Genomic DNA, 16,490 nt, shown 5'->3' with positions numbered 1-16,490 from the left:
AAGGGACAAGTTATTGGCAGCAGACAAGAAAACCAGACAAGAGCTCCAGCTTCATCCAAGTAGTTCCTATTAATTTGCTTTCCACTTCTACCACTAATGCAGTGTGGATTAAATAGAATTATAAAGTGGTTTTACTACTGGCTAAAAAACCTTAACTGTTTTTAATGGTTCAGTGTCCATTAAGAAGGTGATGTTGAATAGGAGTCCACAAAGGTCTATTATTAATCAGCATTTTCATTAATCTGAAGAATGGAGTGGAGAGTATATTAATATCTGCAGATGGTAAAGGTCAAAAGGATCAAAAATTCTCTAGTGACAAGGGATTAAAATACAGTATATATTTAATAAAATGGAAAAATGGCCAAGTTCAATATAAAATCGGATTCAATAAACTGTAAGATAGGAAATACAAGAGAGGGCCAGGGAAAAGTAAAGGATGACAAATTAAGACAGATAGTGATTGTCTTACATGCAGCTCAAAGAACTAAGGTGGCATAATATACCCCCCCTTACTCCGGTGCTTTATACCACCACTTCTAGTGTGCAGGGAGCAGACAACTTCCCACCCATGCAGGTGGATGGGGGCAGAGCCTTGACTCCGTACCCTTCAGTGTAGTTATGCTAGTGCATCAGGGAGTGCAAACAAGACTCCGGTTTAGACAACTCTCTCCCAGGGTACTCCAGGGGAAGCACAACACCACATTGCCCAAAATGCAGGGCATAATGACACAACCTAGCCATAAAGGAGTAAATGCAATCCTGGCAGAAAAATGCACATGCCACTATGGGTCATGTTAACAGGAGTATATTGTGCAAAATAAATAAGGGTAATTATTCCTCTGAACTCAGAACTGCATTGAGCTTTCGGTATCATTTCAAAACTCTGATTAGCTGCAAAGGGTTTAGAAGAAAAAGAACAAAAGGTTAGGGAAATAAATCCATTAGGGAATGGTTAGGAAAGCTGCCACGTTCAGCTTAGAGAAAAGCAGTACGAAGGATGAATTTAACAATTGTCTACAAATACACAGAGATGTTAAGAAGACAGGCACCAATTATTCTCATTAGTCAGTGAGGACAAACAAGTAGTAATGGGTTTATGGTGTGGTAAGGAAAATGTAAGTTAATTACCTACCCGACAGGAGTGCTGGAAGGATTAATTCATTAATACTTGTAAAACACTTGGAGTTCCTGAATGAAAGGTACCAAGGAAGTTGCAAACTATTGGGGGGGGCGGGGCGGGGGAGCTGAACACTCAAGCAATGGATCAAGCTGTCAAAGAAGGTTTGTGAATCACCTTCACTGGATATATTCTTAGATAGACTTGACACTTCCCAGAGAGGTTTAGGGATTAAGAATGGACAAGTGACCATCAAAAATCCTTTTTAAACCAAACACCATGTATTCTATTCATCCCAACATACACTGTAGTCCAGAAGTGGTTTCCCAATTATCCTGTTCCACTGTTAACCAATATACTTCACACAGTGCTCATTTTAGAAGGATGAAAGATACTGTCTCTTTAAAAAGCCTATATTCAACCTACTATCCACACAGCACAATATAATTTGATGTTTAATACCTTTAGTACACATGATACACCAGTTACACACACTGTACACACCATTCAGAACCAACAAATGCAACATTGTTCCTAATCTCATAACATTTTCAGGACACCAGCTCAATGCTCTGAGTCCTAACACCTGATCAGTGCAGACATGTACATGAGGAATAAAGAAAAACATGCAGTACGCTAATGAAGTCTAATCACACTGAATCTAAGTCATTTTCACAGGTCAATTCAACTCATAATACAAACTAATTCAAAAATCAGTCTGAATATACATTAAGACTTTTCACTCTTAGCTAGCCACAGCTCTCTTATATTAAAATAATTTATTATTATTAGTTGTTGTTAAAGGATGACATTGTGCTCAGTGCTGTATCATATATAAAAATGAATACTGTTCTGGCCCAAAAGACTAAGAAACTGTAAGGTTAATGCTAAATAGCAGCTGTTACTTGTTTTAAAGTCATCCTATAACAAGTGTGATTGTAACACTGTTTAACGTGACTTCCTAAGCATCATCATTTAATTTGAGCTAGTTTATTATAAAACAATGCACTTTTGATGTAACAATTGTTCCTTCTCAATGAACTCATCACTGAATTCCCTTTGGTTAATAGCTTTGTTCCACTGGGGTACTTTATTAACAATACAAAACTAATGCAAAAAGTTTTGGGATTCGACTATACAATTTTTCATCTTCAACTGATTTTACCTATATAATAATGATTTTTTTTATGTTTAAGTTTTAAGTGGGTGAAAATGGAGGAAAAAGGTCACGTACCCTAGCAGTTTTAACAGATCACAAGTACTCTGAAAAGGGACCAAAAAATTACATTGTGCAAGTCTCTCTCAAGAGCAGGCTTGCTCAGTTTACAAGTCAAACGATAAAATTTGTAGCTGCTAGCTTCACAAACTCCATCTAGAATCTGAAAAAGCCAGCACTTCTGCCTCTGTCAATAACACCAGTACAAGTTTCTATATTCAGAGCTTAGCTGGCCGTTTTGACAATACATGAGGTAGAATAGAAACTAGCTCACTCTTCAATAGTTTGAATGAGTCAGCAAGGCTAACAAAAGTCAAAATGAGTGAAGTGACCTGCCAAGCCTAATTAAATTTGGATTAATTTTAAAGCAGTATTTTAATAAAAAGTATCTCAGAAGTACTGTTCAGATCGATGGCTTTGCAGCATTTCAATGGATTATTTTACAGTGTCACTTGAGCTGCAGCTCCATCAGTTTGAGACAAGAGCCAATCAAGTGTTCTCCATGAAGAGCCCCAAACTTTTTAATTCACTCCTCTTGATCCAAAATACCTCCAATGTGGTAACTTTCAGGGAACACAGCGAGTCCCATTTTTTTACCTAAGCTTTCTGGGGCTTTTGCTAACTCTGGGTGTAATGAGAGCTGGGGTCTTGATATAGAGGGATCATGTGCGACTGGGGTGAGCGATTCCTATTTTCTGGTTTTGGGGAGGCCGCTTTATTTTGTTGTATTAGTATAATTGAATTTGTAATGTAAGGAAGATTCAGAGGTGGGACAGGCACTTAGCAAGCAGTTACAGTATGTCTCAAAGATACACAGGAAGTAGATATGCTAAGAAAGCGCCTTTTTAAAAACAGACTGCAGTGACACATAACTCAGTGAATGACTGCACAGAAAAACCTACAAGAGCCACTCTGAGTCACACTACTCTGAAACCAATTGGTTAAAACACTTGATGCTTTGCATATATCTCTTTTAGGACATTTGGTTGTAAATTCTCGAGGGTGCAGTGTGCACTAATCCAGGTTATTTACAATTTCCCCCGCACCGTGTTTAGAACACTACTATCACACCTCAACAACAAAAATATCCTATCTGACAATGGCATCCATAAACATGAGTCTCTTGCAAACTGCACATCTACTCGGAAAAGGTGAGACTCAAGCTGAACCTGCACGCTATCTGCATTGGTGTTGTCAGGAAACAGAACAATGTCGGCCATGAAGTAGAGTGCAAATTCCTCAAGACTCAAGTTGTGGAAATGTATGCTCCAGAATGCCCTCCCATTGCAAAACTATTCCCTCACAAATCAGCAGCTTCCTGACTTCCAACTCAATGCCACTTCAAAACACCCCACTCAGACTGTTACATCCTCCTACCTCCAGTTAGCCATGCCAACTCTGATTTCCTAGCCCCTAGACATTTGAACTTCAACATCCCTCTCCTATCCCCCCTAGAGACCCCTGCTCTTTCCCTCTCCGAGTTTCAGCACTTGCTGCTGTCCTCCCTAGGGTAAGGCTCTTAGGCTATGTTTACACTACAAGTGCTACAGCAGCATACTGCAGTGCTGCATTATAGACCAGTGATGTGCAAATGGGGCGGGGGGGGGGGGGGGAGAGTTAGGCTATTCCCTAGATCGGTGGTTTTCAACTTTTTTTCCCTGCATTTACAGATTCCTAAAAAGCGTCAAATGGAGGAGCAGACCCCTTTGGAAATTTCAGACAGTGTGCGGATCACAGGTTGAAAACCACTGCCCTATATAGTTTGCTCCTCTGGCCTACTTCCAAGCACAGGTGCTGGCCCAGAGACACAATCCCCCAGAAGGAAGCCACTACACTAGCAGTTGTACCTGGTGAAAGTCTCAGGTTCATAACTCATCAGCCTAAAGATGAAAAACAACCCCTCCCCCAACCATGTTTCAGACAAGAGGGCAATGATGGGACTTTTTAAGACTGACTGTATGGCACCCACATGGGTGCCACACACGAGTAACAGTAATGATTGCATTTTACACTTTCCATTAGGAGGGTCTCCGAGCACTTGACTTTCATCACAGATTGAAACCTCAAAGTACTGGCTAAACAAATAATACTAAATGCCTAGATCTTACACAGCACTTTCATCAAAACAATACAAAGAAGGACAGTACCAATACCCCCATTTTACAGATGGGCAAACTGAGGCACAAAGGTGGGCCAGGACTTGGCCAAGGTCACCCATCAGGCCAGAGGCTCCCAGGCCCTGTGGATTCAAGGCCAGCGCTCTCTCCACTGAGAGACACAGGTCTCAGTGGGCTGGCCACTCAATCCAGAACAGCTATTTCAGTGTAAACTGGGGAAGCTGGTCGGGCTGGCGGAACTGGGGGAGGGCTTGGCAGGAACACATGGCAAGGACCCCCTGGGAGTGGATGTAGGGGCATTATGGGTTATAACTGTGTGGGGGCCAGACCAGGCAGGTACTGAGTGTAACGCCCCGGGGGAGGACGGGGGGGGCGCAGTACTGATACCCCCTCCCCCACCCGGGGGTGTGTCCAGCAGGCGGGGGCGAGACTCCGCGCACGGCTCCTCAGACGCCATTTAACGGGGAGAGGGCGGGTACCGGCGCCGTCGCCACACGGGGACGTTTGCCGCCCGCCCGCCCTGCCGGGCCGTAGCCCCGACCTTCCCGGCTCCTGTGCAGCCCCTGCCCTGTTCTCACCTCATCCACCGCCCGGCGGGGCAGGTGCAGCATCCCCAGCAGCAGTTTGAGCTTGACGGCCGAGGAGAGGCCGTGGAAGCAGAGGCGGATGTTGTCGATCACCGAGGCCGTGAGCAGCGAGGCGATGCTCGGCGGCGCCCACAGCTCGTCCGTGGAGCCCAGCTTGTTGTGCAGCCACAGGCCAGTGTCGCTCTCCCGCATCGACGCCATCTTGAGAGCGGGGCGAAAAAAGAGGGGATTCTCAGCGGGCATTTTATGAAGACACCTAAGCGAAGGGAGGGTGAGGACCCCTTTGGGCTGCCGTTTCGTTCGTAACCCAAAATGGCGGCGCCCAGTGGAGAAACTCCACCATGGGGGGGGCAAGGAATTCCGTAATCTAAAATGGCGGCGCCCTGTTGGAGAGGAAGAGCCGGCTCTTGAGCAAATCTCCTGTGATGCAAAATGGCGCCTCTCTTCCGTATTGCAATATGGCCACCCCCTGTTGAGGGGAAGCGTTACCGACAGACTGGCTTCCTACCCCTCTCCGCGGGCTGGTTGTGTCCCCAATGCTCCCTTGTGGTAGTAACGGGCCACGGGACGGGTCTGAAGGTCGAGCGTCTTGGAGCGCGCCCCTCAGCCAGACGGAGCAGCGGCTCTGAGCCAGGCCCCTTCCCTGTGCCCGCTCCCTCTGCCCTTCTCTCTCCCTCATTCATTTCTTCCCCCTTCCCACACCTTCACCTCTTGTCTCCCCGCCCCTCTTCTCCGTCCATCCGCTCTCCTCCTTCCTCCCACTTCAGCCCCGCGCCTCACTGGCCAGTAGCCAGCACAGCTGTTGCCCGCCAAAGCCCAAGAACTCTCCGCTCAGCCCTGCGCGGAGCAGCTTCCCCGCGCCCGGGGCTGTGCTCTGCCCATTGGACGGTACCGACCGTTTCTGACTCGGTGGCAGCCTGTTGTAGGCTAGAGCTGGCCGGAAAAGTTTGCAATGTATATTTACTTATATAAAATATTTAAATATTTTAAATATATATAAGACTTCTCCAGTCTCCAATCTCTCCCCCCACCTTCTTTTGACCAGTCAGCCCGATGCTCTAATCTACACCCTCCACTGTGGTGTCTGGGCAACTCACTTCTTTGGTCCTTAGTTTGTTCCCCCTCTTTTCTTCCTTTCAAAACAACAAACCCAACCTGCCACCAAATTGATAGATGATGAAATCAACTTGCAATGCTGTGCTTTGACAGAAGCAAAGTTAACTGCCTTTTTCATCATCTCCCCAAAGATTTTAGTGGGGGGGGGGGGTGATGGTGACAGGAGGAAGTCATCTCCGTGTTCACACCAAAAGCAGGAAAAATAGTCTCTGCAGGTTCAGGGCCTTATAAATACAGCTTAAAATGCTTATTTTAATATAGCAATAAACTAAATTAAAATAGGGGAATCTTTCTGGGCATGGCTGGAGACCATGAATTTGGTGACCCTGCCACACTTAAGGATTTTGTATCTGCAGATTTTGCCACCTCACAGTTTACCTCTTTTTCCAGACCCTTTATGAATATATTGAACAGTATTGTTTCCAGTACAGACTCCTGGGGGACACCGCTATTTACCTCTCTCCATTCTGAAAACTGACCATTTATTCCTACCTTTTGTTTCCTGTCTTTTAACCAGTTACTGATCCATGAAGAGCCTTTGGTGAGGGAACTTGTCAAAGACTTTCTGAAAATCTAAGTACACTATATTCACTGGATCCCCCTTGTCCACATGCTTGTTGGACCCCCTCAGAGAATTCTAGTAGATTGGTGAGGCATGATTTCCCCTTTTACAAAAACCATGTTGACTCTTGCCCAGCAAATCATGTTCATCTATGTGTCTGATAATTCTGTTCTTTACTATAGTTTCCAACCAGTTTGCTCAGTACTGAAGTTAGGCTTACCCGCCTGTAATTGCTGGGATCGCCTCTGGAGCCTTTTAAAAATATTCATGTCAGATTAGCTATCCTCTAGTCATCTGGTGCAGAAGCAGATTTAAATGATAGGTTACATAACCACAGTTAGTAGTTCTGCAGTTTCACATTTAAGTTCCTTCAGAACTCTTGGGTGAAGACCATCTGGTCCTGGTGACTTTTATTACTGTTTAATTTATAATTTTTTTCCAAGATCTCCTCTGACACCTCAATCTGGGACAGTTCCTCAGATTTGTCATCGAAAAAGAATGGCTCAGGTTGGGGAATCTCCCTCCATGAAAACCGATGCCATGAAGACTGATGCAAAGAATTCATTTAGTTTTTTCACAATGGCCTTAAGGGGGATAAGTGCGCCTTTAGCATCTCGATCATCCAGTGACTCTGCTGGTTGTTTAGAAAGGCTTTCTGTTTCTTATATACTTACAGGGTTTTTTGTTTTGTTTTGTTTTTTTTTTAATATTGCTTTTTGAATCTTTGGCTAGCTATTCTTCAAATTCTTTTTTGGCCTTCCTTTTTTTTCACACTTCACTTGCCAGAGTTTATGCTCCTTTCTATTCAATAGAATTTAACTTCCACTTTTTAAAGGATGCCTTTTTGCCTCAACTGCTTCTTTGACTTTGTTTATCCACAGTGGCACTTTTTTGGTCCTCTTACTACATTTTTTAATTTGGGGTATACATTTAATTTGAGCCTCTATTACAGTGTCTTTAAAAAGTTTTCATGTAGTTTGCAGGGATTTCACTTTTGGCACTGTACCTTTTAATTTCTGTTTAACTAACTTCCTCATTTTTCTGTAATTCCTCTTTCTGAAATTAAATGCTACCGTGATGGGTTGCTGTGGTGTGTCGTCCCCGTCCCCCCGGATGTTAAATTTTATTATGCTATGGTCACTATTACCAAGTGGTTTAGCTATATTCCCTTCTTGGACCAGACTCTGTGCTCCATTTAGAACTAAATCAAGAATTGCCTTTCCTCTTGAGGGTTTCAGGACTGGCTGCTCCAAGAAGCAGTCATTTAAGGTGTCAAGAAACTTTGTCTTTGCGTTGTGTCCTGAGTTAGTTGAAATCCCCCACTATTAGTGAGGTTTTTTTATTTTTGTAGCCTCTCTAATCTCCCAGAAAATTTCAGTCATTATCACCATCCTGGTCAGGTGGGCAGTAGTATATCCCTATTGCTATATTCTTACTATTAGAGCATGAAATTACTATCCATAGAGATTCTGTGGTACAGTTTGGTTCATTTAAGATTTTTATTTCCTTTCACTCTATGCTTTCTTTCACATATAGTACCACCAGTACAACCTATTCTGTCCTTCTGATATATTTTGTACCCTGGTATTACTGTGTCTCATTGATTATCCTCATTCCACCAAGTTTCTGTGATGCCTAGTATATCAATATCCTTATTTAATACAAGGCACATTTAGTTCACCCATCTTATTATTTAGACTTCTAGCATTTGTATATAAGCACTTAAAAATTGTCACTTTTTAGCTTTCTGCCATTATGGGATCACACCTCTAGTCCATCACATGTTGTGCACTTGGACAAATCACTTAACCTTTGTGCCTCTGTTGAGTGAAGTTTTTTACGTGTAACTTCCTACCTTTAAAAATATTGAAAAAACAAATTTCATCATGTGGTCATGTTGACACCCACATGGGTCATCGGATATGTAGGGCTATTTACAGTGACTCGAGTGTGAGTGAAAATCTCAGGGCAGACTGTTAGGAAGCAGGGCACAAACCCCAAATTGGCTGTGGCACCAGCTACCAGGGAAGGAGCCTCGGGGGGGGCCTGTGGCTGCTCTAGCAACCACCAGGGGGCACCCCAGGGTCAACTGCTGCCCTTGGGGCTGCTGCTCAGGCATTCCCCAGGGCCAGCTGCATTGGCTGCTGCTCAGGCGGTCCCTGGGGCCGGGTTCCCTGGGCCTCCAGAGTAGCAGATGGGGTGGGGGCCGCTCCAGCAGCAACTGGTGAGACTGGCTGTGGGGCCACCTGAGTGACTGGCCCCAGGGTCAGCTGCTTGGGCGGCCATGGGGACAGCCACACTGGCTGGTTGCTGCAGAAGTCATGGAGGATACAGGAAGTCACAGAATCTGTGACTTCCACAACCTCCGTGGCAAACACAGAGCCCTACACATAAGTGAGCCAGACTGATTCCTGCTATGTATTTGTCAGTGTTCTACTGAGACACGGGGACTCTGGCATGAGCTTGCACCTGGTTTGCCAGCATCACACGCACTGTTGGAACCTTTAGATCTATAACACAGACCTCTGCGACTTGAGCTGAGGGAGAAACTGATAGCAGTAGTAGGTGTCATCATCAGCCCAGTAGGAGATGGGATACTTTGCCAGGAGGTTTCACAAATCTTTGCTGGCAGCAGAGGAATGGTGAGTCTCCGGAATCTTGGTAATACCATGCCAGACTCTGGAGGGGAGCTTGCTGTGAGCACAGTTTCTTTCTATCCTTTCCAAGCGGGATCCCTTCTGCCCCAACCCCTCTAATCTGTCCTTGTTCCAGTCCATGTCCCATTCCCCTTACCTAGCCAGTTCCAGTCTTCACTCCACTCCTTAGGCTTTTTTCCACTGAATGCATCCAATGAAGTGAGCTGTAGTTCACGAAAGCTTATGCTCAAATAAATTTGTTAGTCTCTAAGGTGCCACAAGTACTCCTTTTCTTTTTGCGAATACAGACTAACACAGCTGCTACTCTGAAACCAGAATTATGTTTGATTTTTTTGGCAACAGTATTACATTGTTGACTCATATTTAGTTTGTGATCCACTATAACTATATAGTGAACCTTGGGTTCCATGCCAGCTTCTGGAAAGGCGTGTCCTCTAGTTGTCACAGACCCTTCTGCCCCTTTCTCTCTCCCCACAAAAGACTGACCCCTTTGCCCCTCTCCCAGACCCCTCTCTCTTCCCCTAACTCCCAATCCTAGCCTGGACCCTGGGTTCCTTGTCCCAATCTACCCCATCATATGGTTCTTTTCCCTTCTGGATTCATTAAATTGGTTCCTCCTCTTTGTTCCCTGGGTACCAGAAGAGAGACAGTCTGCCTGCCCTCAGGACCACAGAAGAGCCCAAGCTGGAAGAAGCAATTGCAAAGGAAGTCCTTCTCAGCCCCAGTACCCAAGATGGAGTATGCTCAGTTGGTATATTCAAAGTTCTGTTGGCACATAGAAGCTGTGAGGGGATGGAGCAGGTCCAGTACAGACAGATTCTTCAGAGAATTTAGCTGCCAACCTTTTAACAAGTCTGGACTGAGAATTTGTGAGACGAGAGTTTTTTTTTTCTAAGGCTTATAACTTGGCCAGGGTTTCTCATGGAAACATCCTTGATACAAAGGCCAAATTTCAAACCCCTTCTCCAAAGCATGGAAGTGTAAGAGCATTTCAGCAAAATGATTGTATGAATTTTTTCTAACATGGACAAAACAACACATTTTCCCCTAGTTGGTTCTCAGAAGCACATGGTTTCAGCAAAAATAGTCTAACTAAATTCAGCCTGAGGCAGACAATTGACATGGAAAATGTCAGCCCAAGTGGTTAAAGGCTGGCAAAGTTATAAGCTCCTAATAACAGCTCTTATGATGGAAAGTGTCAGGGTACCTTAAGTATAAGACTTGCTATCTGTGCCACCAATAATGAACAGTAAATCTGAACCTTGGAAAAATTAATCTTCAAAAATGTATTTCAAATGCTATACAGCATTTGTTGTTTTAAATGAGTTTTTCCAGTGGTCCATACAGCTGTTCATACATGTTAGACTTATTGCAAGAAATGAAGGAAGCAGAAAAGGGGAGCAGGGAGAACCAAATCTCAACTTAAACGCCTCACCCACAAAGGGCCAGGAAAAATAGAGCTGAGCGCACTTGTTCAAAACTTTTGTAGTGGAAAAAATGCAGATTTGGCAAACAGAATTTGTATCAATTTCACCAAATCGTTTAAGTAAAATCTAAAAAAAGAAAAATTAAAAAAAAAAATCTAAATGTTTAAATATTTTTGGAACAGGACATTTTGATTTTTTCAGTTCGAAATGACTTTGTTTAGAAATTTCCTTTAATTTTATTAAATTAAAATTAAACCTTTGTTTTGGGTTAAAGAAAATGTCTTGCTCAACCCAAAACAATTTTTTGAAATTTTTTGATATGCTAAAAATTTTTGGTTTTGGTTCAGCCTGAAACTATTTCTCTCCACTCCCACCCAATTTTTTTCAGAATTGCTAGTGAACCAAAAAATCCATTATTCATCCGCCTCTACAGCAAAAGTAACGGTAGGACTCAGCCTCTTTTGTTGTTTGAGATGCTCTCAATGAAATTTTGGAAAACATTTTGAAGTCTGTATTTGCTATAAATAGTTTTTAAAAAGTTGTCACATTCAGTCATTTATTTTTCCAAACTATTGTTGCAGGAGAACCTATGCCTTCCATTCTGGCAGTTATTTTTTGCCCAACATCTGTGCAATAGTTGTTTTGTTTTAAGCTACACATATTTGTGTCCTCAGGTCCCTTTCAATACTAAACTTGATGTAGGGATAAGTTTTTGTAATAAATAGATATTTTTCTAGTATTGTCCAATGACCAAACAGCCATCAAGCTTATGTGATAATTTTGAGTAGAGTTGTTAGAATGTGAAGGGATGCTTTCCTTCATCCTATGAAATGTCAGAATGTTTCACTGTGGCAAGTGGGTGCAGCTTTATTTTAATTTCCACTGAAGAAACTTTTCCAGGCAATACCTGGTCCCATAAATGTAACCAAAAGGTGGCAGCATATTGTTTGCTATTCCTTTTCTCTCACTTTATGGAAACACTAGCAATAAGCAACTCAACTTTACTCCATCAGTCTGCAGAGATGCCAGGAAGACTGGCATAATCATTCTGACTAAGGCATTTAGGTGATGACTAATGTAAATTCAGCTGTTTGTTTAAAAGAACATAAGAACGGCCTACTGGGTCAGACCAAAGGTCCATCTAGCCCAGTATCCTGTCTACCGACAGTGGCCAATGCCAGGTGCCCCAGAGGGAGTGAACCTAACAGGTAATGATCTAGTGATCTCTCTCCTGCCATCCATCTCCACCCTCTGACAAACAGAGGCTAGGGACATCATTCCTTACCCATCCTGGCTAATAGCCATTAATGGACTTAACCTCCATGAATTCATCCAATTCTCTTTTAAACCCTGTTATAGTCCTAGCCTTCACAACCTCCTCAGGCAAGGAGTTCCACAGGTTGACTGTGCACTGAGTGAAGAACTTCCTTTTATTTGTTTTAAACCTGCTACCCATTAATTTCATTTGGTGGCCCCTAGTTCTTATATTATGGGAACAAGTAAATAACTTTTCCTTATTTACTTTCTCCACACCACTCATGATTTTATATACCTGTGTCATATCCCCCCTTAGTCTCCTCTTTTCCAAGCTGAAAAGTCCTAGCCTCTTTACTCTCTCCTCATATGGGACCCATTCCAAACCCCTAATCATTTTAGTTGCCCTTTACTGGCATTAGAAAAGATTCAGAATATCTTTTTTGAGATGAAGGTCCACATCTGTATGCAGTATGCAAGGTGTGGGCGTACAATGGATTTATATAAGGGCAATAAGGTATTCTCCATCTTATTCTCTATCCCTTTTTTAATGATTCCTAACATCCTGTTTGCTTTTTTGGCTGCTGTTGCTGCACACTGTGTGGATGTCTTCAGAGAACTATCCACGATGACGCCAAGATCTTTCTCCTGATTTAGTTGTAGCTAAATTAGCCCTGATCATATTGTATGTATAGTTGGGGTTATTTTTCCCAATGTGCATTACTTTATATTTATCCACATTAAATTTCATTTGCCATTTTGTTGCCCAATCACTTAGTTTTGTGAGCTCTTTTTGAAGATCTTCACAGTCTGCTTTGGTCTTAACTATCTTGAGCAGTTTAGTATCATCTGCAAACTTTGCACCTCACTGTTTACCCCTTTCTCCAGATCATTTATGAATAAGTTGAATAGGATTGGTCCTAGGATTGACCCTTGGGGAACACCACTAGTTACCCCTCTCCATTCTGAAACTTTACTATTCATTCCTACCGTTTGTTTCCTGTCTTTTAACCAGCTCTCATTCAATGAAAGGATCTTCCCTCTTATCCCATGACAACTTAATTTACATAAGAGCCTTTGGTGAGGGACCTTATCAAAGGCTTTCTGGAAATCTAAGTACACTGTGTCCAATGGATCCCCCTTGTCCACATGTCTGACCCCCTCAAAGAACTCTAATAGATTAGTAAGACATGATCTCCCTTTACAGAAACCATGTTGACTTTTGCGCAACAATTTATGTTCTTCTATGTGTCTGACAATTTTATTCTTTACTATTGTTTCAATTAATTTGCCCGGTACTGACATGAGACTTAGTGGTCTCTAATTGCCAGGATCACCTCTAGAACCCTTCTTAAATATTGGCGTTACGTTAGCTATCTTCCAGTCATTGGGTACAGTAGCTGATTTAAAGGACCGGTTACAAACCATAGTTAACAGTTCTGCAATTTCACATTTGAACATTCAGAACTCTTGGGTGAATGCCATCTGGTCCCGGTGACTTGTTACTGTTAAGTTTCTCAATTAATTCCAAAACCTCCTCTAGTGACACTTCAATCTGTGACAATTCCTCAGATTTGTCACAAAAGACTGCTCAGGTTTGGGAATCTCCCTAATATCCTCAGCCGTGAAGACTGAAGCAAATGAATACAGACCTGTTATTTCAGTTGGTTCAATGGTTTGCACCTCATTTGTTTGGCTTCTGGCACAAGAGAGAAAACACCTCTGAAGAAGGGTTACATTTTAGCTCACTGTTAGTCTGCTGAGGTAGCTTCAGGAAGAACATGTCCTTTACTGCTTGTTAATTAATCTAGACATTGTAAGCAGACTATTTGAAAAGCCTCAGGTGTGTTATTGATCTGTAGACTTGTGCCGAATTTTGTCCCTTGTGCCACCTTGGATAACTGGGCTGGGTGCCAGTGACCTCCCCAGGGCCAGGAAGGGGAGGAGGAATCCTTCATGCAGAAGTATACAAAAGTGAAATGGTATGAATATATCAGTCAAGGTTTTGCTGAATAACTGCATCTGTTTAAATGACTGCTCCTGAAAGATCTGCAGATGTCCAGTTTCCAGCTTCAGTGGTAAGAGGCGTGTGTGTGTTCTGGACATCACTTACATTGCATTTCTGTAGCCCAGAGAGCATCTGGGCATGGAGCCAGCAGCCCTTAGGAAACTCCAGCTAGTACAGAACACTGCAGCATGACTCCTCAGCAACAAGGGCCAGCGAGAGCACAGGAGCCTTGTCTTCCACGTCCTCTGCTGGCTTCCCACAGACTATCAAGTCCAGTTCCAGGTCTGTCTTTGCCTTCAAGGCTCTCAGTGGCCTGGGATATTTAAAATATCACCTAATGCTCTGGGATGAGGACCATCGTTGACAACTCCACTCCCTAGACACAATGGAGCTTTCTAACACAGGGGTAAAGCTTGCCTGTGCAAGAGACAGTTTTCTCAGGGGCTGTTCACAGACTGTGGAACAAATTCTCACAGGAATGAAGGACCATCATAAACATCACCACTTTCTGTACTAAGTGCCAGGTGCACTCCTTCAGCCTAACCACAGAGCAATGGGTGCATCTGTAAAAACAAATCCCTCAATATTACACTGAACAAATAAATCTTCCCCTGGGGAGAAGATGAGAGAACAAACCTCGCATGAAAAATGTGGTTTAATCCACTGCTGGAAGGTGCTCAGATGCACATGTTGTTGACTATAATACAAGGGCATATATAGTTTAGGAGCCCTGGGTTTTCATTCTTGTGTTATGTGAACTTGAATCTCTGTGTGGGGAGTATGGGGATAGGGGGCTGGAACTTGGATTTTCTCTTTACTGTTTGCTATATTTTGGGTGGTGTTCTCCCTGAGGCAGCACTGAGAACTTGCTGGAGAATGTTTAGATCACTCTGTATCACTTGATGTCAATGGATGTTCTACTGTGCCGTCAGTCTGGTTCCTGCAACTTGCCCTCCTATCTGCTCTTTTCTTGGTTTACTTACTTTTCTATGATGTCAATACACTCTTGGGACATGACCCTTTGAGGAGCCTCTGATGATTGGGTGTGGCATACAAATTTAGCACCAGCCACCACAATTTACACTAAACCTAGTTTACACCCTCCCTGGAGTCTAGTTTAGGAGTGAGGGTGGACACTGAATGCACCTGTAATGGAGTGTACCAGGCCCTTTGAGGCCCCCTGCTGGAGACCTCATGGTCCTCCTACCACACCCCGCCCCAGAAAAGGAGCAATAAAGGTGGGTTCTCCAGGCCTGCCTAGAAAGGATGTAGGAAAGCAGCCAATCAGAGCACAGCAGGCTCAGATTAAAGGAGCTGCAGGGGCTGAGCAGGTCAGTTGCTGGCTGGGACCAGAGGAGCAAGGAAGGTGGTCCTTGCTGGAGCTCAGTGGAGAACCAGAAGACAGGTTGTAGTGACATTGTTATTCCGTGAGGAAGAACTTCAGCCCTGAGTAAGGGGCTACATGGGAAGTGACCCAGGGAATAGCAGCAGCAACTATTATAGGGCAGAGAATGTTTAGATCACTCTATCACTCGAGGGCTAGTGGCTGCTATTTATAGGGTCCTTGGGTTGGGACCCTGAGTAGTGGGCAGGCTGGGTCCCCTCACTGGCAGGGTGGTCTAAGTCCCAAGAAGGGGTTAAGACTTATTTAGAGGCCCAAGTGAAGGGCAGGACTTAAAGAGTCTCCAGGGAGGAAGCCCTGGGGGGACTGCTCTATAACAGGGCAGGGATGGACTTAAAGCTAGCCCAGAAGGGGCTGAGATCTGAGCCCAGAGACAGGGCTGTAGACATTACCATGGGCACAGGGACAGGCCCTGTTGGACCTTTTACCCTGGAAGGGGTTTGTTTGTTCACGTTTGACTGACATTACCAAAGGCACAGCGTTTCACTGTGTGTGACTTGGCCACAGGGTTGAGCCACTGAAGGCATGCCTGACAAGGGCAATAGATGACAAGGGGCACCATGAGAAGAAAAGAGTGCAGGATTGCACCTGGCTGACAGAAGGCACTCATGGGAGGTGAGTGACCCCCATCACAAAGCCCCATTGCCTTTTTTGTGCATGCAAATATACTGGGGGAGGAGGCGAGATGAGAATTACTTCATGAAGTGTCTTATTTCTTTAATTGCTGTCATAGGTATGAGTTAATACAAATTTCAGTGTGCCAGCATGAGCAGATTTCAAAGCTGCTTGACTGTTGCTCCCTCTATTTCCCATCTCTTGCTGAACAGCTGGTCTCTAGAAACAGAGGAAATGTTTCCATTGGGAAATTTCAAAGCCAGCTTGAAAGAAAAGGGACAGAGGGTACGTCAATATGTTCTCTCTCCTCACTCTTTCCAAGCCCTGGACTATTAAAACACTCCAATTTGGGAATTGTCTATATTTAATGCCTTCATGGACCCAGAGTCATGTGTTCAGCTCAGTCTGTCGT

General features: G+C 43.8%; 2 protein-coding genes across 3 annotated transcripts in view; one reads left to right on the top strand and one right to left on the bottom strand.

Moving 5' to 3' along the window:
- The window catches only part of NELFA (negative elongation factor complex member A), a 35,457-nt gene extending 30,115 nt beyond the window's left edge, over positions 1 to 5,342 (bottom strand). Inside the window, exon 1 of the mRNA XM_073342736.2 lies at positions 5,029 to 5,342. Coding sequence (XP_073198837.1) covers positions 5,029 to 5,280 — 252 coding nt within the window. The 5' untranslated portion in view covers positions 5,281 to 5,342. The remainder of the gene's footprint in view (positions 1 to 5,028) is intronic.
- The window catches only part of LOC140910820 (NELL2-interacting cell ontogeny regulator 1), a 33,110-nt gene continuing 21,490 nt past the window's right edge, over positions 4,871 to 16,490 (top strand). The window contains exons 1-2 of one of the 2 annotated variants that reach the window (XM_073342738.2): positions 4,871 to 5,308; positions 6,671 to 6,801. In XM_073342738.2, coding sequence (XP_073198839.2) covers positions 6,764 to 6,801 — 38 coding nt within the window. In that variant the 5' untranslated portion in view covers positions 4,871 to 5,308; positions 6,671 to 6,763. The remainder of the gene's footprint in view (positions 5,309 to 6,670; positions 6,802 to 16,490) is intronic. The other variant, XM_073342740.2, reaches the window with a different exon arrangement.

The sequence above is a fragment of the Lepidochelys kempii genome, chromosome 4 (genome assembly GCF_965140285.1).
Source record: "Lepidochelys kempii isolate rLepKem1 chromosome 4, rLepKem1.hap1, whole genome shotgun sequence".
Taxonomy (NCBI): Eukaryota; Metazoa; Chordata; order Testudines; family Cheloniidae; genus Lepidochelys; species Lepidochelys kempii.
Note: the sequence above shows the minus strand (reverse complement) of the source record. Positions and strands in the feature narration are given on the sequence as shown.